This window comes from Protomyctophum bolini (assembly GCF_963924005.1).
Source record: "Protomyctophum bolini genome assembly, chromosome: 16".
NCBI lineage: Eukaryota > Metazoa > Chordata > Actinopteri > Myctophiformes > Myctophidae > Protomyctophum > Protomyctophum bolini.
This window is the reverse complement of record NC_137877.1, coordinates 5688701-5713788: the sequence shown is the minus strand read 5'-3', so window position 1 is coordinate 5713788 and position 25088 is coordinate 5688701. Positions and strand designations below refer to the sequence as shown.

General features: G+C 43.0%; 1 protein-coding gene across 1 annotated transcript in view; it reads left to right on the top strand.

The window, feature by feature from the left end:
* arhgef7a (Rho guanine nucleotide exchange factor (GEF) 7a) overlaps window positions 1-25088 on the top strand; it is a 40897-nt gene that overhangs the window by 7549 nt on the left and 8260 nt on the right. The window contains exons 3-18 of the mRNA XM_080785876.1: window positions 3103-3187; window positions 3358-3491; window positions 7638-7839; window positions 8219-8307; window positions 11355-11449; window positions 14382-14477; window positions 14673-14795; window positions 15441-15579; window positions 16272-16331; window positions 16424-16570; window positions 18986-19072; window positions 19235-19313; window positions 20561-20700; window positions 21471-21695; window positions 22848-22941; window positions 24078-24167. Coding sequence (XP_080642002.1) covers window positions 3103-3187; window positions 3358-3491; window positions 7638-7839; window positions 8219-8307; window positions 11355-11449; window positions 14382-14477; window positions 14673-14795; window positions 15441-15579; window positions 16272-16331; window positions 16424-16570; window positions 18986-19072; window positions 19235-19313; window positions 20561-20700; window positions 21471-21695; window positions 22848-22941; window positions 24078-24167 — 1885 coding nt within the window. The remainder of the gene's footprint in view (window positions 1-3102; window positions 3188-3357; window positions 3492-7637; window positions 7840-8218; window positions 8308-11354; window positions 11450-14381; window positions 14478-14672; window positions 14796-15440; window positions 15580-16271; window positions 16332-16423; window positions 16571-18985; window positions 19073-19234; window positions 19314-20560; window positions 20701-21470; window positions 21696-22847; window positions 22942-24077; window positions 24168-25088) is intronic.

The following is a 25088-nucleotide window of genomic DNA, read 5'->3' as shown; positions in this document are numbered from 1 at the left end:
TCATCTTATGTTTTGCTGAGTCATCCCCAGGGGGGTTATTGTTGTGCTCTAAGGGAACTTTGTGCTGCTCTAAGTGACGTGACAGGCATTTGCATTGTCGGCAGGACTCTGGATACATTAATGTCTAATTTAACTAACGACTAGAATTTAAGATGATGTGGAAGAGGGCAATTTTTTTGCAGAGAGATGCGACACTTCGGTCGAAGCAGATGTTCTCAGGGCTTATAGTGACCACACACACACACACTGTACAATATTGGCCAACTTAGTGTTGTCCCGACGGTGAATTATCCATATTGTCCCCCTAAAGGCCTATTCATAGTCTGGTCATTTTAGGTGGTGAGGTGACCACCGCTCCGGTGGTGAGGTGACCACCGGAGCTGAAATAACGTTGAGCGGTGGTGAGTAAAAACAGAGAGAAGGGCTGGAGCGGTGGCGGTGGTTTGCTCTTCACCGCGGCTCGTGATGTCGTGTTGTAGTTCGGTGGTCACCTCACCACCGTAAATCCAGACTATGTATGAGTCTTGAGTCTATGCGTCTTGGGTCACATTCAGTGTGACGGGGTGAAGGACGACCATCAGACCATCCGTTGTAGTCTCCAACAGTGTTCTGGCAGTGTCCGAAATGATGGCCCATGTTTGTTCAGTGTGGCTGGTGGTATAGACGCATTTCAACGTGAGACTGTTATTATACCGGCTACCAGTAGTAGTAACATGTTAAAAAAATAAAAGGTCATTATGTTAACATAAACTGTTATCGGAAAAATGAATGCCACAATTTTTCACGTTCCCTACATGGGGAGTCAGTCAATTGCTATCTAAGCTGTTTTATGTGCAGACAGTTAAATGAAAAACAGCTGTGGGCATATTGCCAGCATCGTTTGGAGAATTCACAATCCATTGTTGTAATGAACTATTATACATGTAACACTGAGTGATGGAAAAAGGGTGATTAGCGCTGATTTTGTGAACCTGCACTATGTCACCACTCCTTTGAAAGGAACTTGCATTCATTCACTCTCCACACTGATGAGGGCTGGATAGCCGAACCGTTTGTCTCCTGTTCAAAATGCAAGAATACATGTTTGAACTACAGTCTTGGCGTGTGCGACGACACTAGCGTTATTTATTTGATATGTTTTTGAACGGGTATTAAGTAACGCACCTAAAGTCAGAACGCTTTGGTCACATGAAGAGTAATTGACGGTAAAAGGGTCAATCTTGATAATAAGTCGACCCAAAAATAGTGCAGTCTGCCTGCGGCAACCTTTAGTGACTGTCTCGAGTCCCTGTGACAGTGCAGAGGGGTAAGAATGAGGATGGGTTCGAATGAGTCCTCGCAGAGGACAGAATCGTTTTCGGGAGTCCTGGAGGAATAATGGGCAATAAGACTGGACTGTTTCTGTTGAAAACAGAACAGCCCATACACACACACACACACACAGACAAAAACAAACACACACACACACACACACACACACACACACACACACACACACACACACACACACACACACACACACACACACCGTGTACATATTCTCCTGGGGGCATATCTCTAATCAGAGCGGAAGATGAAAGAGACTCGCATCTCACAGTCACTCACCCTCGGTGGCACTGGACCGAGATTAACGAATAGTCGCTGAAGCTGTGATTCAGGAAGAGAGTTAGGAGCTATACCACAATAATCAACAGTTAAAATCACTGTCACTATAAGATAATAACTAACGAGGTACTGGGCGAGTGGCCGTACAGAATGAATGAACCCTATAACGTCCCGACTCCCTATCCTGGAGGAGCTCTCCGACATGCGACACACGCATTGTCAGCTTGGGGTGGGAAAAGCACTCCATTGTTTTACTTAACCCATTCTGACCTGAGATCAGATTCATACGAGGTTTCCACTGGACACACACTGGTCTGATGAACCCATTCTGACCTGAGATCAGATTCTAAAAATGTCAGTCGTTCTTCGATTTTTCAAAAATAGCAGACCTACAAGCTCGTAGCGCGCCACTCGGTGGCGCGCTATGAGCTTGTAGATCTGCTATTTTTCAATAGCTAAAGCATAACATGATGCTAACACCAAAATGGGTTCCCGTTCAGAATGGGTTAAATATAAGTACCATACTGCAATTTAGAACTACTTCATTACAAGTAAAAGTACGGAATTGGAAATGTACTTGAGCAAAAGTACAAAAGTATGTACAGGACGTGTGCAGAATGTGCCATTTCATGTGCCAAGTTCAAAATGTGTACAAAATCTATTGAAAATAGCAGGTCAACAAGTGTGGTGACGATTTCCTATATTGGCAGGCAGCTGTCAAAGGGCTGGTGAAAGCTTGTGGGGGGTGTGCTTGAGCCCAAGTGTATTGATTTGTGTTCCTCTTTTTATATTGCTTAAAGTATATTATTATATTAGATTACTGATCTTCTTTCTACTGACTGACTGGCAATATAGGAAATTGTCACCACATGGTCCTTCGAGCCACGAAGGACCACGACCTCACTTCACCCTAGTATAAAGTATGGCTCAGGCAGTCTAAAGCCCATCGCACAGCCGGTGTGCGATAGGTTAATTGAAAATAATGGACGCAGCCGGTGTGTGGTGGGCTTTAGTGTGTGTGAGAGATCAACTCAGAAGTGCCAGATCGAAGCGACTAACTATGAGATGTATAAAATGTAAGATTGACATGTCGGGTGCATTGAGTCTTTCATTAGACAGCACCACAGCGGTTTTGTTTTGGCAGACATCGGTTATGTTACCGAGCTCAGCGGCCATTATTAAAACAAAACAGACGGATTAATTCAGTGATTGACCAATCGGAATCAAGCATTCATGTCATAATTAACTAAAAGCACTGTAGTCGTTGAAGTCAGTCTTTTGTTATAGTTGCTGCTTTGCTGCTGCTTGTTGTTGAACTGTCAATGCATTTCACTCGTTGTTGTTACAGCCAAGGCAACGAGAATTATCGATTGGCTTCTCACCACTAGTGGTGTTTCCAACTGATGACACGGAACACTGTGGAGTTGGTAACGATTGCCAATGACTTTCTGGCACACGTACTGATGCTCTCTCTCTCTCTCTGTCTCTCTCCCTCAGCCTTTCGAGGCCAGTGACCTCCTCCTGGGGCTAAACTTCTCAAAGGTGCTGAGCAGTCTGGTAGCTCTGAATAAAGTAACTGCAGGTGAGTGAAAATGTTTGTGGAGATGGGTATCCTATCCTGTGCCTGTACTGACACACAGAGTGAGCCTCGCTCACGGCTGCGTTGTCTGACTGAGGGGGCAGTGACAGACTAGTGAGTGCTAGACTGAGTGTATTTATTTATATCCCTGCCCTCTCTCTGCTGCTATACAGACATCGGCGTGGGCAGTGACTCCGTGTGCGCTCGGCACTCCTCGGCTCACCGCATCAAGTCGTTCGAGTCCCTGTCCTCGCAGTCTTCCCTGGGACGGTCGTCTAAGCTGCTGCAGAACCAATTCCGCAGTCTGGTAAGGAAAACGATCACCGTTGAAAAGTGGCAACTCAGACTTGCAGTACTATCGTGTCAAAACCTGCTTAAAACCCATTTAGGACTGACCTCAACATTTAAAATAATTCTTCTAAATCCTCCAGTTTTCAGAAATAAATATTTTCACATTTTTTTTCAAAAATAGCAGACTTACAAGCTCGTAGCGCGCCACTCGGTGGCGTGCTATGAGCTGGTAGATCTGCTATTTTTCAATAGCTAAATTATAACATAATAATGTTTAAAACACCAAAAGGGGTTCCCGCCCAAAATGGGTTAATATCTGAGAAGAAGTATTGCCCTTAACCCATTTTGACCCGAGGACATGTGTTGTAAATAGGTTTTCAATGTAATGAGTCCCAGGATGCAGGGATGGTCTTTTAGATGAGTCCCAGGGACATTTTATGAGTCCCACTTTATATTTTGCCTTTTTTATGCATTTACCTCCCATTTCATTTTATATGGTTAAAATGTGGTTCTATTCATGTAGAAAATAGAAGAAATGATTATCATAACTAAAGCTAGCAAAATAAACTAGAATAAAAAAACAGTACAGTAGTGCATCCCGTGGATGCAGAGGTCGTTGTTTTATTGCGACTCTATTTTAATCTCTGCATATGGATGGACTGCGCTCCATAGACTCCTGTAATGCCATCTTTAGCAGCGTTTATCTCCAAATTGAAGCTCAGATGAGGTGATATGAGGTGAGGCACGATGTTAGGAGGTCAATAACAGATTAGCGCGATGCTCCAGGTTAGCAGATCAGTGTTTCATGCTAGTGAAAGGTCAGAGGTCAAACGCAGCGATTTTCTCAGTTGCTGTGGCTAGTCATGGCTGCCAGTTCCCACCTGATGTTGTGTGGGAGTCCAGACTGATCCAGACCGTACTGAATAACTGCTAGCTTACCTATTGTCTTGAGGCTAGGACTGAAGTCTAAGACATACAGGTCTTTAGAGGTTTCTTCTCCTCCAAAGAGTATGACACAATCTCCCTTCATGCAACAGCACATCATAGACGTCGGAGACGGGCCCTTCCTCTTGGGCTCAACCTTCTTCCAGGAGAAGGTCTCTGGACTGAATTTCCACAGAATTTTTATGTACTCGGAGCCTTCCCTGTCTCGACCACCAAATATGTACAGCTCTCCGTTGTAGGTAAAGGCAAATGGTAAATGACCGTAACTGGAATATGGTCCTTCTGGACGAAGCTGTGCAGAAGGTGTGGACAGCCAGAGGTTGGTCTCTGTGTCAAACACTCTGATGGTGTTGTAGTGCTGACCCACATAGCCTCCAAATACAAACATCTTGGTCCCGATGATGGTGGCAGTGTGACCTGATGAATCAGTTCCTCTGCATATTTCAGACCAGACCATTGTGCTGGTGTCCAACTTGTAGATGTCATTAGTGGGTCCAGTCTGGGTGTATCCTCCATGGATGAACATGCCCTTCCCCAACACACAGGCTGAGTGGTACTTCCTCCCACCTGGAACATTCCCAGAAACATGTGGTTTGAACCATGTGTGGGCGTCAACATCAAATGCATAAAGCACGTTGCAATAACCTGGGTAATTCCTCCCTCCCCAGAGGTAGACAGTATATTCTATAAGCTCAGCTGTGTGGCTGTAGCGCCCGGAGGGAGCCTCAAGGTGGCGTCCTGTTCCAGGCGTTACTGGTGTCAACTCTTTCCAGCATAAAAACACTGTGTTGAAGATCTGCACGTCAATCGGGTTTGCCTCTCCATCAAAGCAGTAGATCTCGTGTCCGACCGCCACAGGAGCCTGGTATCTCTTCCCCGGCCTATGAAATCCTTTCACATGTATCGTCCAGTGAAACATTTCACACAGCGGCTCCACCGTCAATGAGTGTTGACAACTAATTTACAGATGAACTTGTTAGGAAGAACATAGCTCAGTTTCCTTGTTTCTAACGGATGTTTAGTGAATCGGACAAGTCTTTTTAAAGAACAATTACACGGTTGTGATGTAATTGCATGTGATTACGTCATATTGTCGGATAGCTAATGATGTCACGTGATCTGATTGGCCATTTGGCAGAAATTATAATTCAGAAGGGGGAAAAAAGTATATGCAGTGTTAACTAAAGCTAGCAAAATATACTAGAATAAAAAAAACAGTACAGTAGTGCATCCCGTGGATGCAGAGGTCGTTGTTTTATTGCGTCCCTTAACTATAAACTACGTTTTGGGATGCAAAATGCACCCTATTTTAATCTCTGCAAATGTCTTCTAAATCCTACACAGTTTTCTGAAAAACCTATGTTTCTATGTCGGTGGTGCTTGACCTTTTTCATGTCAAGGACCCCCAAAAATATCTGGATTTGGCCGCAGACCCCCATCTGAAAATATGTTGTTCCGCAGGGACCCCCCCCCCAGAAGCAAAGATTTGAGTTTAAAACGTTCGCTCTGAAAGAATATATATTCAAAGATTTGCGCCACATTTTCACAATTAAAACAAAATAGCAGACCTACAAGCTGCACTCGCAAGCTCAAGATCTACAAGCTCATAGCGCGGCACTCTGTGCACTCTGTGCCGCGCTATGAGATAGCTGTAGATCTGCTATTTTTCAATAACTTTAAAGCATAACATAATGATTAAAACGCCAAAACAGGTTTCCGTTCAGAATGGGTTAAAATGGCAACTGAGACTTACAGTATCGTATTAATATCTGAGACGAAGTATTGCCCTTAAATGAGATGTCCTCTGGATGACATTGACACAATTACTTTTATAGCCGTATATGATGGCTATATTAGGTTTACTGCTAATCTTCAGGGTCTTGGCTTACAAACAAGGATATGGTTGAGGTTGAAATCCCGAGTTTTCAAAAACTAATAATAGGAATTAATAGCAGCCCATGGATGTATTTTTTATTGACGATTATGGTGACGAGTGACAATAACTATGTTTACATGGACCCTAATATTACACTAATAATCAAAATGATAGCCCAGGTCTGATCTGATTGGATTTTATTTATTTATTGGATCGATAGAAGAGATCTCCTACCAAGATTTGTCAACTCACAAATTGTTTACGGGTGTTTATGTGCTGCTGGGACATACGATGGCTATCCATCCGTAAACAGTTTACTCCAATTTGGGGCAATAATGTACATGAAAATGAGTGGACTTCATTTCAACAGAGTGACTGTTTAGTCAGAACAGACTTATCCTGACTATTTCAGAACCACTATTGGAGATCAGATTTGGGAAACATTGGTGTTAGATGAAATGAAGAAAATGCCAGCACTCATTACATGTCCTTTTCACATTTTGTATTGTATTTACCTCTGACAAGAGTGGACAACGTACACGTTTCGGCCTGGTTGGCCTTCCTCAGCGGTGGACCAAGGCTGAGGTAAATAAAATCATGTGAAAAGGACTGGCATTTTCTTCATTTCATCTTGTATCTTCGAGCCTGGCACCTAGAAGGATTGTGTGCTAACCTGGAGTGCTGTGGGTTGTCTGCTTCGGCAGTACTTTTTTTCTCTTAACACAGGTGTTAGAAAATCACTGTGCACACTGTGAACACAGCGCACAAACTAGAGCTGATGGTGCTGTCGAGGAAATAAATATCATTTAATGCATGAATGAATAACATAATACTGTTATGTTTTACGCCTCGCAAAAAATCAACGTACTCTGCAATTAATGCTGCTCTTTGAGTTGTCGAACACACCCTTGCTGTGGGCAGGGTTTTACAACGGTATTATTGTTTGTCTGCAACATTGACATATGCACTCACTTTGTGTCTGCAAAGTGAGTGCATGGCATAAAATAATTGATTGTCAAGCCCATGCATTTCTCTCTCTCTCTCTCTCTCTCTCTCTCTCTCTCTCTCTCTCTCTCTCTCTCTCTCTCTCTCTCTATCTCACACTCACTCGTTGTGTCTGTCTGTCTGTCTCTCTCTTTCTTTCTCTCTCTCTCTCTGTCTTTGCCTTGTTCTGTCTTTCGCATTGGGCAAATGTGTGAGAAAGCACTACCCCTTAAAAGTCCCCTCTTTCTAATCTAATCGACTCAACACAGATTCACCGCTCGAATGGGGTGACCGTCCCACACATGATACTCCTCACATTTCCATCTTCCACCTCTTCTCCTTTTCTATGTCTGACAGGACATGTCCGAGAACAGCGGGCAGCAGATTCTGGTGAAGGCACGCTTTAACTTCCAGCAGACCAATGAAGATGAGCTCACCTTCGACAAGGGTGAACTCATCAATGTGACTCGCCAGGAGGAGGGCGGCTGGTGGGAGGGCTCGCTCAATGGCAGGACAGGATGGTTCCCCAGTAACTATGTCCGCGAGATCAAAGGCTGCGGTGTGTATATATATCCCAGAGACTCAATCGAGGAGATTGCATCTCATTAACCACAGCTGCGGTGGAATTCACATACAAGCTTACTCAGAGCTGTTAAAGTCACAGCTCATGTTGACACGCAAATGCTAAATCAAATGTTTTGTGCACCAGATTTTAGTCATTGCTTTTTTTTATTTATTATCGAGATAATTGTTATTGTGACATTATTGTGTGTATTGCACATATTTACAGATACTTTGGGTTTTCCAAATGGAAATGAAAAGAAAGAAAAGCAATGTTTGTATTTCTCTCCATGAAACAAAATAACCTTTGAAAGAGAATCGATGGTTTATACAATTTAATCATTTAAGACACATTTTCTCTCTCTCTCTCCTGACAGACAAACAAGTGTCCCCAAAGTCTGGAACCCTCAAGAGTCCCCCTAAGGGCTTTGACACCACGGCCATCAGCAAGACCTACTATAATCTGGTAAGGGCACGGCACAGCACAGCACAGCACAGCACAGCGTAGCGCAGCACAGCACAGCGCAGCATAGCGTAGCGCAGCGCAGCACAGCACAGCACAGCACAGCACAGCACAGCAGTGCTACGAAGCAGGCTGTTCTTCCTCTCTCATTTGTTCCTGTATAACCACTTTCAACCTGGTGTTTTGGGCATGTCATTATAGGCCAAAATCTTTTAAAATGTCTGAAAAGAGCTGATCCTACAACAAGCTCACAATGTGTTTTGCGATAGTGATGTATTGTAGATTGGCCGCTTTTTGTTATGCTCAGAGCTTTCTGAAATTAGACATCACATTTGACGTAATTGGCTTCATGTCTTCGCTCAGTGCGTATGTCTGTGCTCTCGTAGTTAATTTCTGTTTATGCGCCAGGCTTAAAAGGGAGCTAGAAGCAGGTAATTGCATTTTGAAGAAAGATATAACATTTGGGTGGTCTCTCTCTGTCCCTTCAGATCTGAACGCCTGCACTAGACATAACAATGTATGATAATGCTCGTTGAAAGTTTGTGTACCTGAGGTGTAGTGTGTGTGTGCCTGTTAGAGCTATTTCCCTGTGTGCTGCTATTCACTTGTTAAGTATACAGTTTGTATCCGTGAAAATAATATTTTTAGTAAAAGCTTAGCTACGTCGTCCTGGTCTTTGTACTGTAGCTACATCTGCATAGCCTTCACTTAATACTATTAATACTAAAATAATTGGTTCTAATACATCTGACTTTTCAATAGAATCGGAATCAATAGATTTCATGTTTATGGTGGATATACAATGGATAATGCAATGGTGACTATGTTGTTAGTGTATTGAAATAATGTCATGCACATTTTTCCAGTGCATGGCCGACTGCAGGCCATGTTGACTAATATAGAAGAGGTTTTGGAGCTCTTGCTCCTGAAATGATAGATTATTTATATGGGAAAAATCACACCTGTGTGAAGTGAGGGGCGCTCTTATCATCGTACATCATCATGACATATCATGTCGATTTGCTCAGACAGACACGTATTATGATTCATTGTCAATGGGAATCTTAACAAAAATACCGATTTACTCAGACACATATTATGACGTAAATGGGAATTGTGTAGGACGAAAATAGCCGATTTGCTCGTCCACATAATTATGACGTAAATTCTCCATTCATTGTCAATGGAATTTAATGTTTGTGTTGTACAAAAAATCGACACTATAGCTGAATATATCTCAAAAACCGCTCGTCGACGGGTGAGCCCGTTGTTGAACCTGCTGAGAAGCGCAGCTGGCCCAGAGTGGAGTGGGTGGGGCTTAGCGTTAGTGAAGGGTCCATTATGATGAACCGGTTCAATTTTAATGGTGACGCACGCACGCGGCACGCACGCACAACGCGGGCAGTGGAGCCACCCTTCATTGATTAAAAAGGGAACATTCTGTGACGGTGACGCTGACGCGACGCAGACGCGCCCAGTGGAGCCCTGGCGTTATAGATGCATCTATGGAGCAGTGCCCTGTAGGCACAGGTGTAGCTAATCAGTGCTAATCACTGCGCCCAGGGTACAGCTCCGTGGATTGGTCTAGTAGAGAATCATGTGATCAGTTTGGAGTCTAGATCTTGGATGATCTTGGAGCCTATATAGTGTGCAGTGCAGTTCACAGGCCGCTTAATTGGCACTAGAGATTAGAAATGGAGAAAGGCAAGCATGTTTGGGAGAGCAAGATGTCTTAAATAGCCTATTTAATGTACTGTATATGAAATTGATGACATCATTTCAGTTTGACCAAACTATTGTTATTTTCAGAGCATGCATATTCGGGGCACGAGCTATCCGCGCATATGGTGTGCCGTACCATAGGTGGTACGATATGTACCATAATGGTGTACTGTATACCATAGGTGGTACGATTGACAGCAATTGGAACCTTCCAGACCGTATAACCCCTGCACGGTAAACTCCACAGTCCACACGGACGCGTATTGACAGGTCTGGTGGTGTAGCCTCGGGCTTAACTAGTGGGGCAGGTTGACTTAGCAATTATTCAGGTCAGCGATAAATTAATATTGGATTCTTTCCCCTTGTCTTAGCACAAGGATATTCATGTGTTCATTCTGAATCTCTGTTGGGAATATTTAAACTCTGCACTCCACAGTGAAATTAATTATTGGGAAACACTTAGTGGTTAGGGAGAGATGGGGGGGGGGGGGGGGGGGTGACATGCAGTTAAGGCCGGCAGGATCGGGAGTCGAACCCGCGGCACACTGCCAGACTGGATTACCAGCCAGGTTATTTCCCTGCCATCCAGTCTTCTATCTTAGAAGACGAAATGTCCAGCTTTCTAGATTTGACTTCCCCTTGTGCATCTGGTCGGCCCCCCCTCATGTGTGACGCCTTTTATCCCCACAGCCTCATATCGAAGGTGTGGGTTTTTTTGAGGGGCGCGCGCCGCTAGCCCCTCCTATAAACGACCTATAGTGTAGATTCTGTCTTAACACAAACATTAAATGCCATTGACAATGAATGGAGAATTTGTCTGAGGAGCAAATGGGCTGTTGGTGGAAACCCTTGGCCAAGGTTTCAAGTTTGGTATACAAGGTGAATAATTGATTAGAGCGTCCCTCACTTCACACAGGTGTGATTATTTTCCATGTACATAAAGCTGCTATGTGCTGCTGACACAGGTCTATGTTAGCCCATTTTGGGCGGGAACCCCTTTTGGTGTTTTAAACATAATAATATGTATAAAAATAATATAAAAATAACATAATTTAGCTATTGAAAAATAGCATATCTACAAGCTATGGGCTTGTACGTCTGCTATTCTTTTATTTATTGCCGGATTAATCATCATCTTCACCCGCTTTTTTCCACTAACCTTTTGAAGTATCGCTCCAGACTCAGTCTTGGGTGGGTCAGTATAGTACACAAACATAATAATACTGATAACTAGTACTGTTAGTTATTTCTTTTCACCTGATGTAAGATGTTGTTTACTCTGAGTTGGACCGTTGGTAATACTTTCCCTTTCCTTTTGTTCATTGAAGGTGCTACAGAACATTCTGGAAACGGAGACCGAGTATTCCAAGGATCTCCAGAGTCTCCTGACCAACTACCTGCGATCTCTGCAGAGCACAGACAGGTACGTCCTCATTTAACCCATTCTGACCTGAGATCAGATTCATACGAGGTTTCCACTGGACACACACTGGTCTGATGAACCCATTCTGACCTGAGATCAGATTCTAAAAATGTCAGTCGTTCTTCGATTTTTCAAAAAATAGCAGACCTACAAGCTCATAGCGCGCCACTCGGTGGCGCGCTATGAGCTTGTAGATCTGCTATTTTTTCAATAGCTAAAGCATAACATGATGCTGACACCAACATGGGTTCCCGGTCAGAATGGGTTGAAAATAAATGATTTACAAGCTCGTAAATCGCCTCATTTTTGAGAATGAGGATAGGGGGGATCCCGTCCTATAACATTATAACGTCATTCAAGAATCATAATTATTATGGCTCAAATAACTATACCCAACATCAAAAATTTCTTTGTTTGACTAAAATTTTATCAATTTAATTATCAATTTAGTAAATGTGTCACTGCTAAATCCAGTTCATATCAATCCAGGTTCATGCCTTCCATCTCTGCCATCGCTTTGCATGTGAATTACATTGTCATATGTCACTGTCTATCTGATCCTCGGACTAACATCATACTTGTTCTTATGTCTGGCTTTCACCCCTTGAACAATTTGCACCTATTTTGATTTATGTGCTTATGTCCTTTTATTAACTGTATTCATACCCTGTTTTTACTATTGACTTATCTTACTATTTTATCATTTATACTTTACAGTCCTCAAAGATTTTGTCAATTTTAAACGGGGACAATTTATCATTTAGACCAAAAAACGGCTGTACAGCGTGACTTCAACATTTTCGTCTGGTCTGAACTCGTGTAGGCCTTTGTCTACACCCTTTTTTCCATCGTAGACATGCAGAGCAGCATTGTCTAACAATTTAACAGGCATCTGGATACATCAAATCCACTCATATATATATATATATATATATATATATATCTAACACTAATGCACTAAAAATATAACTTTTATAAAGGCATACATGGACACGCCTATGCACGCCTATTTTATTTCCAAGTGACAATGAAAAACAATTAAAATCAAGCGATATGGAAACAAACTAACGATTTACTACCGATATTTTCTATATTGCTATAAGGTGCTTAACACATTCAGACCGTATAACTAATCCAACCGACGGATTGCTAGGACGTGTGTACACACGTGTACACACGTCCTAGCGCATTTTCACTTTTAGTTCACTAAAAGTTCACTTTTAGTTTTACTGCTCTAAATATGACGACTTAAGGGATATTTTGGTTAATAAGATGTCTTATATCTGTGGGGATTTCCTAGATTTAAATGACTATGTAAAAATGGAGATATGTTTTTCCAAAGGGACTTTTGTTGTGGCAGATTGTATTTGTCAAGCTTGGGAAAGAAGACTCTGTATACATCCGAGTTGTAATATAATGAATTATGTAATGTATAAACATACTGTAAATACGTGAATTATGTAATGTAAACATGCTGTAAATGCAATTGTGAAATGGTGTCTTATAAACCCATGAGGGTTGGGCACATTGTGTGCAGGACACGGAAATACATAAACAATTATCAATCATCATCATCATCATGCAGATAAGATTGCAGATCTGGATCTGACCTAGGCTATGTTTAGGTTTAGGTTTATTTATTTAGCATATAGTACAAAAAATAGACAATAACATATCAAAGAAACAAAAATACAATGCAAGGAAAGGAAGAAGCCTCATAGGCTTATATGGAATCCTTTCCTGAAGGAAGAGGTCATTGGTTTAAAAGATTAAAAGTTCATAAAGAACAGTACATAAATCTACAGGTTGTCAAAGGGGGGCAGCTGTGCAGTAAAGAAAATAAAAACACAGACTGAGACTGCACAGAAATCAGAAATAAACAATACAACAACAAACACACAGAAGAAAATATAACACATCAAGGTAAAACATGTAATCTACAGAGAGGAAAAAAAAATACGAGAGCATTTACGGGAGTCGGGACTGGCGCTGCTGTAATCTCTTCATGGACAGTCAGGTCTCCAACCGTATATACAGAAGCTGCGTCCTCTGGAATTATGTACAACCTTAACCCATTCTGACCTGAGATCAGATTCATACGAGGTTTCCACTGGACACACACTGGTCTGATGAACCCATTCTGACCTGAGATCACCAAAACGGGTTCCCGGTCAGAATGGGTTAAGGATACAAACGCTATACAAACCTGTGCACGGCGCAAGTGGTCTTCATGCTGTGGATTTATTTGGACCACCGGGAAATCGGAGCATACGCACCGGCACACATCAGGCACCAGCCTTCATCCATAATTATTATGTTTATGCATTCATCCATCTTTCACTCCATAAACATTTAGATTATGACTATCTCTCATCTACGTGGCGTCACGGCAGCCTGCTGTGACTCAGGGGGGGATAAATAACTGCTTTATTTTAGTGTAACTCAAACGCACCGCGTCCTTGCTAGCGCGCGGGGAAAAAAAAGAAAACATTAAGTATATAAACCACAAGCCTGACCACCATGGTTTTTAGTTGTGTGTGTGTGTGTGTGTGTGTGTGTGTGTGTGTGTGTGTGTGTGTGTGTGGAAGGAATAACCGGGGACGGTTCAAATGTGTATGTATGCTGTAGGTCTGCTATCTCTTTTTAATCGTGAAAATGCGGCACAAATCTTTTAATATATTCTTTCAGAGCGAACGTTTTTAACTCAAATCTTTGCTTCTGAGGGGTTCCTGGAATAACATTTTCTTCAGATGGGGGTCGGTGGCCAATTGCATATAATTTTTGGGATCCTTGACATGAAATATTGAGCACCACTGATACAGACATTTTCAGAAAACTGTCAGAATTTAGAAGACATTTTTTTAATTTCGACGTCGGGCCTAAATGAGTTAACCATTGAATATACACGGTATCCTCTTATTCTCTCCTCCAGGCTGAGTGCTTCAGACGTCTCTTTTATTCTGGGGAACCTGGAGGAGATAAGCACCTTCCAACAGATGCTGGTCCAATCACTGGAGGAGTGCACCAAGTAAGTCCCGCCCCCCATACATGGTCTACTGCAGCAGCACTCTGTGCTGTTTCATAATGGCTACAGGGACACCTACTGTTTGTCTGTGGTACCACATGCTGTTCTGTTGTCAGTATCCATTTATTACTGTGGTTCTGTTTTGAGTCTACAATGTCTTTATTTGATTGGTGTTATTTTTTTGTTCATTGTTCCCAGGCTTCCAGAGTACCAGCAAAAGGTTGGAGGCTTCTTTCTTAACCTCATGCCACAGATGAAGGCTCTTTATGTGGGCTACTGCTCCAACCACCCCTCTGCAGTCAATGTGCTCACCCAGCATAGGTACGTACGCCTTATCTCCTGCCTCTTTTATTTCCAATACTTTCCCCACTGCATACCACAATAGTATCACCCCTATTCACTATTGCAGCAGGGCTGCATGATTATGGCCAAGTAAAAAGGTTATATTTTAATCAGGATTATAAATCAGGATTATTGATAGTGATGATTTTTATTTATTTATTTTTATATCAAAGCTAGGCTTTGTCTAGCATTGTACAGTGACATCGCTATGCCCAAATGGCATGTAAAGGCCTCTGATGGACCAAGAGATGGTTAGGAACTGTGTAGTGTGGAGGAGAGGTGCAACAGCTGGCCAAATAAGGTTTTTGGAAGTATAATGAATGCCTTGGAATGGATGAAGGCGCTATATGAATGCACCATTTAACATTTACATAATGTGAAACAAAGAATCAAGATTTCTTTTTTCCAGATTAATTTAATTGTTCCCTCCTAACTTCATTCTATTGCAAATGTCACAGTAGCTAGTAATTGAGGAGTGTTGCAACATTAGCAATGTCAACTTAAATGCAGTGCCGTGAATACATTTATAATTATACTTATTCCTTTTAAAATGTAATAATCAAATCGTGACGGGCGATCAGACAAACTCTTTCTCCCTCTCTCTCTCTCTCTCTCTCTCTGTAGTGAGGCGCTGGGAGAGTTTATGGAGGGGAGGGGTGCAGTCAGCCCAGGCATTCTTACCCTGACCACGGGCCTCAGCAAACCCTTCATGAGACTCGACAAATACCCTAACTTACTAAAAGAGCTGGAGAGGCACATGGAGGTGTGTGTGTGTGTGTGTGTGTGTGTGTGTGTGTGTGTGTGTGTGTGTGCGTGTGTGTGTGCATCTATCTGATTCATCATTTTCATTAACCACTTCGAGATGTCCCGGTATCGGCACTTTTTTGTCATATCAGGGCATATCGGTATCGGTGAATATGCCAGTCTAACTACAGATCCGACACAGGGGGTAAGGAAGGGGTTGACACTATGGCAGTCTAACCAGCGATCCGACACAGGGGGTAAGGGGTTGACACTATGCCAGTCTAACCAGCGATCCGACACAGGGGGTAAGGGGGTTGACACTATGGCAGGTAAATAAAGTGTTAGGGCATGTGGAGTTTGCTTTCGAGTTGCCTAAACTGCAAGTGCACATTTGAGTGAGGAGTCTGCTAGAAACACGACATGAGATATATATATATAGCTAGATAGCTATAAACACAACACTGGTGTCGGTATTCGGTATCGTTCTCGTCTAACACAGGAATTGTGGATTCGGATCTTGAACGAATTCAAGAATTCAACTCACAATTCATTGCAATGCGTCGTGAGCTTGTAGATCTGCTATTTTCCATGGAAAAACAGGAGGGGGGCATAATATAGAATTATAGATGCTGTATAAGTGCCTTACTGCGTGCTTGTGCTATATAACTTATTTGTTTCTTCCCCCCCCCCCCTCCTCTTCCTTTCATTTAGGAGACTCACCCAGACAGGCCGGATATCCAGAAGTGCATGGCAACGTTCAAGAACGTATCGGTAAGTCCTTTTAACTGTGACCGAGACACAACCAACATGAATAGATAACGAGCTCTATTCTGAGCAGCTTGTTGTGTACCTGTCCAATGCAGGCGCAGTGTCAGGAGGTCCGGAAACGCAAGGAGCTGGAGCTGCAGATTCTGACCGAGTCCATCCGGCTGTGGGAGGGCGACGACATCAGGACCCTGGGCTCTGTGCTCTACATGAGCCAGGCCATGGTCCACAGCCCGGGAGCCGAGGTACAACCAGCACCACCTGCTCCTCGCTCAAATAGCCCACAATAATAGCACTGTTGTTTTTGGCAGCAAAATTTGATTTTAGTCATAGTCGCTTGAGTAGTTTTCATTTAGTTTCAGTCACATTTTAGTCACCCGGAATTTTTTTAGTGTTAGTCTAGTTTTAGTCGACTGAATATCGTCGGATTTTAGTCGACTAAATCTACAGTTGATTTAGTCGGACAAAATGTATTTTGGCGGGCTTTGATGCCGATCTACAAGCCCACAACGTGTCGCGCTGCGACGCGTTGTGAGCTTGTACATCGGCTATTTTCAGCATACAACTAATTGTAAAATGACTCTTGTCCACTAACATTTTAGTCTAGTTTTTATTTGTTGACGAAATTGTCAGTATATTTTCCGTCATAGTTTTAGTCACCATATCTTAGTTTTCATGTAGTTTCCATGTAGTTTTCATCAGTGGAAAAAGGTAGTCGACGAACATTTTTCGTCTTAGTTTTTTAGTCGACAAAATCAACACCGCAGTATAGTAATACCATTTTGCTCCCTTTGCTCAACCTTTTGTACTTTCTAATAATGAATTCTTCCCCCTCCATTCTTTAAATGGTAAATGGTTGTATTTATATAACGCTTTTATCCGAAGCGCTTTACATAGTTATGCATTACATTCTACCCATTCATACACCGATGGCGGGGGAAACCATGCAAGGCACCAACCTGCACATCGGAGAGCATTTTAAAATGATTCATTGCTTGGAAATGTTACATTGTACTCCTTAAACCTTTTGTTGGTTTAAGCCAGGTATAATGTTTTGAGTGATTCCACTCGTGATAAATGACTGAAAGTTTGCCAGCTCGATATGTCAGTGATCCAATTTCAGTACACACATTATCATGGATTAAGGCAAATATACATCATTTATTGTCAGAAATGTCTGACGTAACACCTTGCCCCAACATACATTACACAACGTTTATCTGCATATCACACCGACTTCTTCGTGATGACATAACTATCCAGGCGTAATCCTCCATTGTGACCGAGCGGCACTTTCCCCTTCCAACAGAGAGCATTTCTAACGGACAGAATCCTCCATTGCGACCGAACAACACCTTCCCCGAGGAAGAGGGCTTATTATTATAATTAACCCATTCTGACCTGAGATCAGATTCATACGAGGTTTCCACTGGACACACACTGGTCTGATTAATCCATTCTGACCTGAGATCAGATTCTAGAAAAATGTCAGTCGTTCTTCGATTTTTCAAAAATAGCAGACCTACAAGCTCGTATCGCGCCACTCGGTGGCGCGATATGAGCTTGTAGATCTGCTATTTTTCAATAGCTAAAGCATAACATGATGCTAACACCAAAATGGGTGCCCGGTCAGAATGGGTTAAGACCTCATGCTCAGAATAACTCTTGTTATGACTAGGGGCCACCTGTCTCAGTCAGAGAGGTGTTGACTGTTCTATCTCTTATTGACATTTATCATGACATAACTCCCCTATTATGACAGAAAGAGTGCCTCGCTTTGGTCAGGACCGTGTATTTATTACCCATGGGGAAAGGACAACTTAATCTATCAGAGAAACAGCTGTTGGTTAGTTGAAATGGCCATACAAATTGTTGTCCGAGTCGCTTTCAGTTTAGTGGGCACCAAACACTCCCTGGTGATGCAAACTGCTGACTGGATGTTGACATTAATTAAGGGCGTTCACTAATCTCCTAGTAACAATAAACTGTCGAAGCTTGTCTATACTATAGAAGACGGGACAGACACTGGAGCAGCTCGGGACAGTTTAAACCTTTTTTTAATTCAGGTGCTAGTACAAAGAATGACTGACGTTTTCGATATAGCTAATACTTTAGCTATTGAAAAATATCAGATCTACAAGCTCGTAGCGCGGCACTGCTATTTTTTTTTAATCGTGAAAATGTAGTGCAAGTCTTTGAATATATATTCTTTCAGAGCGAGTGTTTTTAACTCAAATCTTTGCTTCTGAGGTGTCCCTGGAACTACATATTTGTCTTACTAAGCGTGTACTTATTTATTTGCATTTATTTATTTCCATTTTAAGTTTTCGTATAGACACTTTCATCAAAGAAATCAAATTGGTTTCAAGACTGTTTTGATCCGCCGTCCTTGTCCCATTTTGGGCAGGAGCCCCTTTTGGTGTTTTAAACATTATGTTGGAATTTAGCTATTGAAAAATAGCAGATCTACAAGCTCATAGCGCGCCACTCGGTGGCGCGCTATGAGCTTGTAGGTCTGCTATTTTTGTTTTAATCGTGAAAATATTTATTTCAGAAAACTGAAGGATTCAGTAGCTTCATGCTTATGACTTACAATTCATTTGACTGGCGCCGGGAGTTGAATGAATGAATCAAGTAACACTTTTCAAACCTGCCCTCAGGAGAAGTGTGAGCGCTATCTCATGCTCTTCCCCCACGTCCTCCTCATGCTGTCCGCCAGCCCCAGAATGAGTGGCTTCATATTCCAGGTCAGACTAAAATCCGCAACTAAGTCCTCACTCACCACAAGCTGCACGTAACAGTTCCATTCTAATTTTCTCGTTGAGGTTCCGTCCGTCCTGGTTATACACTTGTTTGCTTACCGTGCTGTTATTCACTGTACTGTGTGTGATGATATTTTTGCGCTACAGGGAAAGCTGCCATTGGCTGGCATGACGGTGACCAAACTGGAAGACTGTGAAGCCCACAAAAATGCCTTTGAAGTCATTGGTAAGAGACAATGTGTCATGTGACTGCAATTTTAATATGCTAGAGGTCGGGCCCCTATTGTCTTTATTCAGACCGCAGCCGTCTTGCCAGCAAGGTGCTACTTCCCATAGATAGACAGTCCATTCATCCAAACAGAAAAGTCCTCTCTAATTATATTACACAACATCAAACTCGCCAACATTGCAGCTGTAGGGAAAGCTTGAATTATCCTCTTTCAATCTGTAAAGTGTTTGTTTCATAAAAATCCACCGTAGACATGTTATGAGCTATACTTCCTGTTAAGAAATTCCTTGCAGATGATTATTTTCCTAAGTATCAGAGATTGGAAGCGCTCGTTATCAGTAAAGCAACCTCCTGCTGCATTGTTGTGCAAATTCAAAACGGGTGGTACGCCTGGGCCGTTGAGTGATAAGTCAACGAGCGCTTCCAAACTCCAACACTTGGAAATAAAGAAAATCACATGCAAGGAATTTCTTGACGGGAAGTACCGGTAGCTCATAAAAGGTCTATGTGGTTCTATCTGCAACACTTTGCAGATAGAAAGAGGATAATTCAAGCTTTCCCTACAGCTGCAATGTTGGGGATTTTGACGTTGTGTAATATAATTAGAGAGGACTTTTCTGTTTGGATGAATGGGCTGTCTATGGGAAGTAGCACCGACCTAGGTAGCACCTTGCTAGCAAGACGGCTGTGGTCTGAATAGAGACAACAGCGGCCCTCACACCTATGTGAATATCTGAGGGTGTTTGTCAGAGTACCCGTTGTACCCGTTGTCAGCTTATGTCCCTTTTGTGCCCAGGGGTGGTTTGATCTCGCCTGCAAAGCGGGGTTGCCTTATGGGCTATAGTTCCAAACATTGCTCTATTTGCCGGTACTATCCCATTGAGATGAGGATGAGCACTTCCGCATTCCATTGTTATACTAACGGCAGCCGACGCTATAGAGTGTCGCTACTCTCTTAACCCATTCTGACCTGAGATCAGATTCATACGAGGTTTCCACTGGACACACACTGGTCTGATCAACCCATTCTGACCTGAGATCAGATTCTAAAAATGTCAGTCGTTCTTTGATTTTTCAAAAATAGCAGACCTACAAGCTCGTAGCGCGCCACTCGGTGGCGCGCTATGAGCTTGTAGATCTGCTATTTTTCAATAGCTAAAGCATAACATGATGCTAACACCGAAATGGGTTCCCGTTCAGAATGGGTTAACTATTATTACTCTGGTTCTGCTGTGGTTCTGCAGGTAGTCAGTTTGAGCGCCTCCAGGTGGCGTGCAACAACCAGCAGGACCTGCAGGACTGGACGGAACAGCTCGGCAGGCAGACCAAGCACACCGCCGCCTCGGCCCCCTGCCACAAGCCTCTCACTGTGCCCTGCCACACGGTCCGCACGCAACACACACACACGCACGCACACGCACACACACACACACACACACACACACACACACACACACACACACCGCACGCAACGCACACACACACACACACACACACACACACACACACACACTCCTTTGTACATATTGTGCCGTTTACATTCCTGACTACCGTGAATAAAGTATTCAATCAATCCTTTGAATTAACTTTGGATTTTAACTTACATACGTACACAGGTAATAAGGTGTGGGACAGTCACCATTCAGCCCTATACAGTAGTTAGTTAGTTTATTTATCTCAGTCATTTACAATACAGTACATTTCAGAATGAGGGTTTTTACACAATTACAGTTTGACTAAAAAAGGTTTGGGCTGAAGCCGAAGCTTATTATGCCCACCTCCTTGCTGTACTTCTTATATATCAATGATAAACAGAAAATACATATCTGGCTTATATGCCTTACACTAGTTTAAATCGTGCTATTATATTTGAAGTGGTTGCTTCAAATATAGTGTATATTTTTATTATTGTTTACTTTTACTGCATACGTGTTTGTATATTTGTGTTTGAAGTGGTTACTTCAAATAATTTAGATTATTTATATATTATCTTTATTTATATCATTTTGTAATATCTACTGCCTAGTTAAACGTTCTGGGGACCACAGTAGTTGGGAATCCCTGTATAGTGGACGTATATTTCCAGCGCAGCCATTGCAGCAGCGAAGTGAACCTACGAATGTCTTCTTCTGCCTGCTCCCTCCCTCCCCTCAGCTCCCGTCTCACCCCCAGACTCCGTCCCGCTACGCAGAGGGGAGGGCCATGACCGTGGCGCCCGCCTACCACACCCTGCCCCACCCCTCCTCCCACAGCACCTCCCTCAGCTCCTCCATGATGTGGGGACCCCTGGAGCCGCCCAACACCCCCAAGCCCTGGAGCCTGAGCTGCTTGCGCCCCGCGCCCCCTCTAAGGCCCTCGGCCGCTCTCTGCTACAAGGAGGTATAATATAACCTTTTCCTCCTCTGGCTATAGTCTAGTGTTATCATTTTTTTAGCCCCCGAGTGTATTATGACTGTGCCCTGTTGTTGCTGGTTGCATTTCTGTCTAATATTGTTAAAGAATTGTCAAAACTCAAGATTTAAAATTTAGGCATTTAACAGACGATCCAGAGCGACTTACATTTAAGCAAAAACAAAAGCATGTCATACATCACATATATAAAAAGTAGTTATCATGAATCATGTATTATAAATTATGTCAACTATACATACTATACTATATTATATATTATACAATATACATGTGTACTATAACTGTGCTATGACGACATAAAATGCAATTCTAGTGCTGTCTACGTAACGAGCTATAAGTCTGTCCAAAATACTATCTAAGTCTATCGGTATTTATCGGTAATGCCAAGATTTAATTTTTTATTTATGAATAAACTGAATGGCTGGAAAATGGAAATGACTACTACACATATAGTGCATGCATAAACTTTCCTTAATGATTTATATCTGGTTTCAGTATTTATTTATGATGAATCTTCGCTATTATTGAGGTTATTGTAGCGGTCAATTTGTATTGGGGGTGGTGGGGAGTGGGCCAATACAGCAGCGGTGGCTCAGGGGGTAGAGTGGCCGGATGGTAACCGCAAGGTTGCCAGTTCGAACCCTGTGGGCTCCCCCAGAGCTAGTGTGGAAGTGTCCTTGAGCAAGACACTGAACCCCTAATTGCTCCCGATGTACTCGTTGGTGTGTGAATGTAATGCACAGTCTATGTAAAGCGCCTTGGATAAAGACGCTATATAATTACACCATTTACACCAGTCAACGACTATTGCACAGCTAATTGGAAACGGTGCTATAGACCATGGCATGCACCAGCGCCGGTCGGGGGGAAAAATAAAATAAATACATAGACTAGGCATACCCCAATAGTACGGGGAGCCGGGGACATTCAGACCCAAATGACCCCCTCTCCGGCACCTATGGCTCATGGCCTTCCCTCTCTAGCGAGCGCCACCATTAGGCTCAAATGTCCAGATGGGTGTAATATAGCAGCACAGCCTCTAGGGACTGCTAGTGGGGCTCTTCTTAGATGCTTAGTCTTGTTATAAGTCTCTCTCTCTTTGTGCCCCTCCTGCAACAGGATCTCAGTAAAAGTCCCAAAAGTGTGAAGAAGCTCCTTCCCAAACGCAAACCCGACAGGAAGCAGTCAGAAGAGGAGTTTGCCTTGAGGAAGAGTATGCTTAACATCTTAACTTGTTTTTTGGTTTTTTTGCCGGTCAACTGAAATGCATTGAATGAGAATTCTGCTTCTGTTGTGATGTTTTATGTTCCGAATAAATGTTACTGTTTGAGGTATAGATTGAAAAAGGGTGTAGAAACTCCTAAAGGGCCAACTTATCTAGGAAGACTAATGACTACAAGCTCAAAAGCTTGTGCGTTTGTAGATTTGCTATTGGTTAACAACAACAAAAAAAAGTTAATTCTTTTCAGCTTGACAGTGGTTAAAGGTTTCATTCTTTTAGGTTTTATGACCTCAATTACATCCCACACAACCTGAACTTTGAACATTCAGTGGATTTTCTGTGGCCTTGGGGTTTCTCTGTGTGTTCTGAAGCCTTTTGAGCTGCTATGAAAACAGGAACAATCCCTCAACAGTGACATCTGCTGTCATATTCTGGGATTTGTGGACTCTCTACCTCACAGTCCACACAGGCAAATCAGAGAAAACCCCAGACCGCAGGAAACCTTACTGAATGTTAAAAGTTTTGAGGTTTTGTGGGTGCAATTGAGCTCAAAAAACCTAAAACAAACCATTTAAACCCTTTATATATTGTTGTACGGTATGTCAAATATGGATATTTATTTCTCCGGATGACCACACAATAGGTGTAAGCACACTTGGGCTTCCATGCGTGGCGAAAAGCCGCTCGTGGCAGGCGTCTCTTCCGGGTTTGTTTTAGACAGCTGGTGGATGGAAATGAAGCTCCACCCACGCGGCAGAACGCCACGTGGGTTGGCCAGATTCCCGGAAACGGGTGGAGCTTTAACCCATTCTGAACGGGAACCCATTTTGGTGCTAGCATCATGTTATGCTTTAGCTATTGAAAAATAGCAGATCTACAAGCTCGTAGCGCGCCACTCGGTGGCGCGCTATGAGCTTGTAGATCTGCTTTTTTTGAAAAATCGTTTTTATAATCTGATCTCGGGTCAGAATGGGTTCATCAGACCAGTGTGTGTCCAGTGGAAAACCTCGTATGAATCTGATCTCAGGTCAGAATGGGTTTAATAACCTGGAAGAGACGACTGCTTTTGGCATCTTGGTGACGCCAAAGTGTGCCTGTGCTAAATGAGTTTGTTCCTTGTGCTACAGGTACAGCTGCTCTGGAGGAGGACGCCCAGATCCTTAAAGTGATCGAGGCCTACTGTACCAGCGCTAAAACCAGGCAGACCCTCAACTCCAGTAAGGAACAAACGCTTACAAATGCACACATAATACCTCCAAGGCAGTGTTGTTCTGGACAGCAAGTTTTAGTCACAGTCTCTTGAAACGTTTTCATTTAGTTTGAGTCACATTTTAGTCATGAAATTGTCAATAAATTGAGTCTTAGTTTTTAGTAATCATAGGTTCGTTTTTTATTTTGTTTTAGTCAGTGGAAAGAAGGTAATCGAACATTTTTTCTAGTCGACGAAAACAACTCGAATGCACACACAATACCTCCAAGGGCTCCACGTTTGAGTGTTTTTCCATCCATTTCTCAGTTCTTTTCTTTAATACTGGGTATTCCGAATGATCCTTTTTAACAATATATTCTCTGTCTGTCTTCTCTTTCACTCCTCACTCTTGGCATTGCTCCGGTTTTAACGTTTGTTACCCTCTTTTTTGTACATTTATTTTGTTCATGTCGTCATAATAATTTTTTTGTTTTGCGCTGTTTTAAATTATCCCCCCCCCACGCTGTGATTATTTATAATTTGATCCATTCCGCTCCACCCCTTGCACCCTCCATCGTCGGACCTTAATTTGTTATGATTTTTTGCTCATCGACGACAACGTTGCGTTACGTTTTGCGTACGCTCCTTCCTTCCTTCCTCCATACCATCACCCTCCGTGTTTCTACCCCCCGTATACCGCTACACCCCGCTTCTCCCCTCCCTCCACCCTCGACACCACCACCACCACCACCACCACCTCCCCCTGCACCTGCACCTCATCACGTCACCACCCACCCACCCACCCTCCCTCCCCTCCAACCAGCCTGGCAGGGCACCGACCTGATGCACAACCACGTGCTCGCTGACCCCGGTGGCGGCGGCGGCGGCGGCAGCGGCCGCTCCAGCGGCGGCGCCTCGGACTCTCCGGGCCGCCGCAACAGCAGCGTGA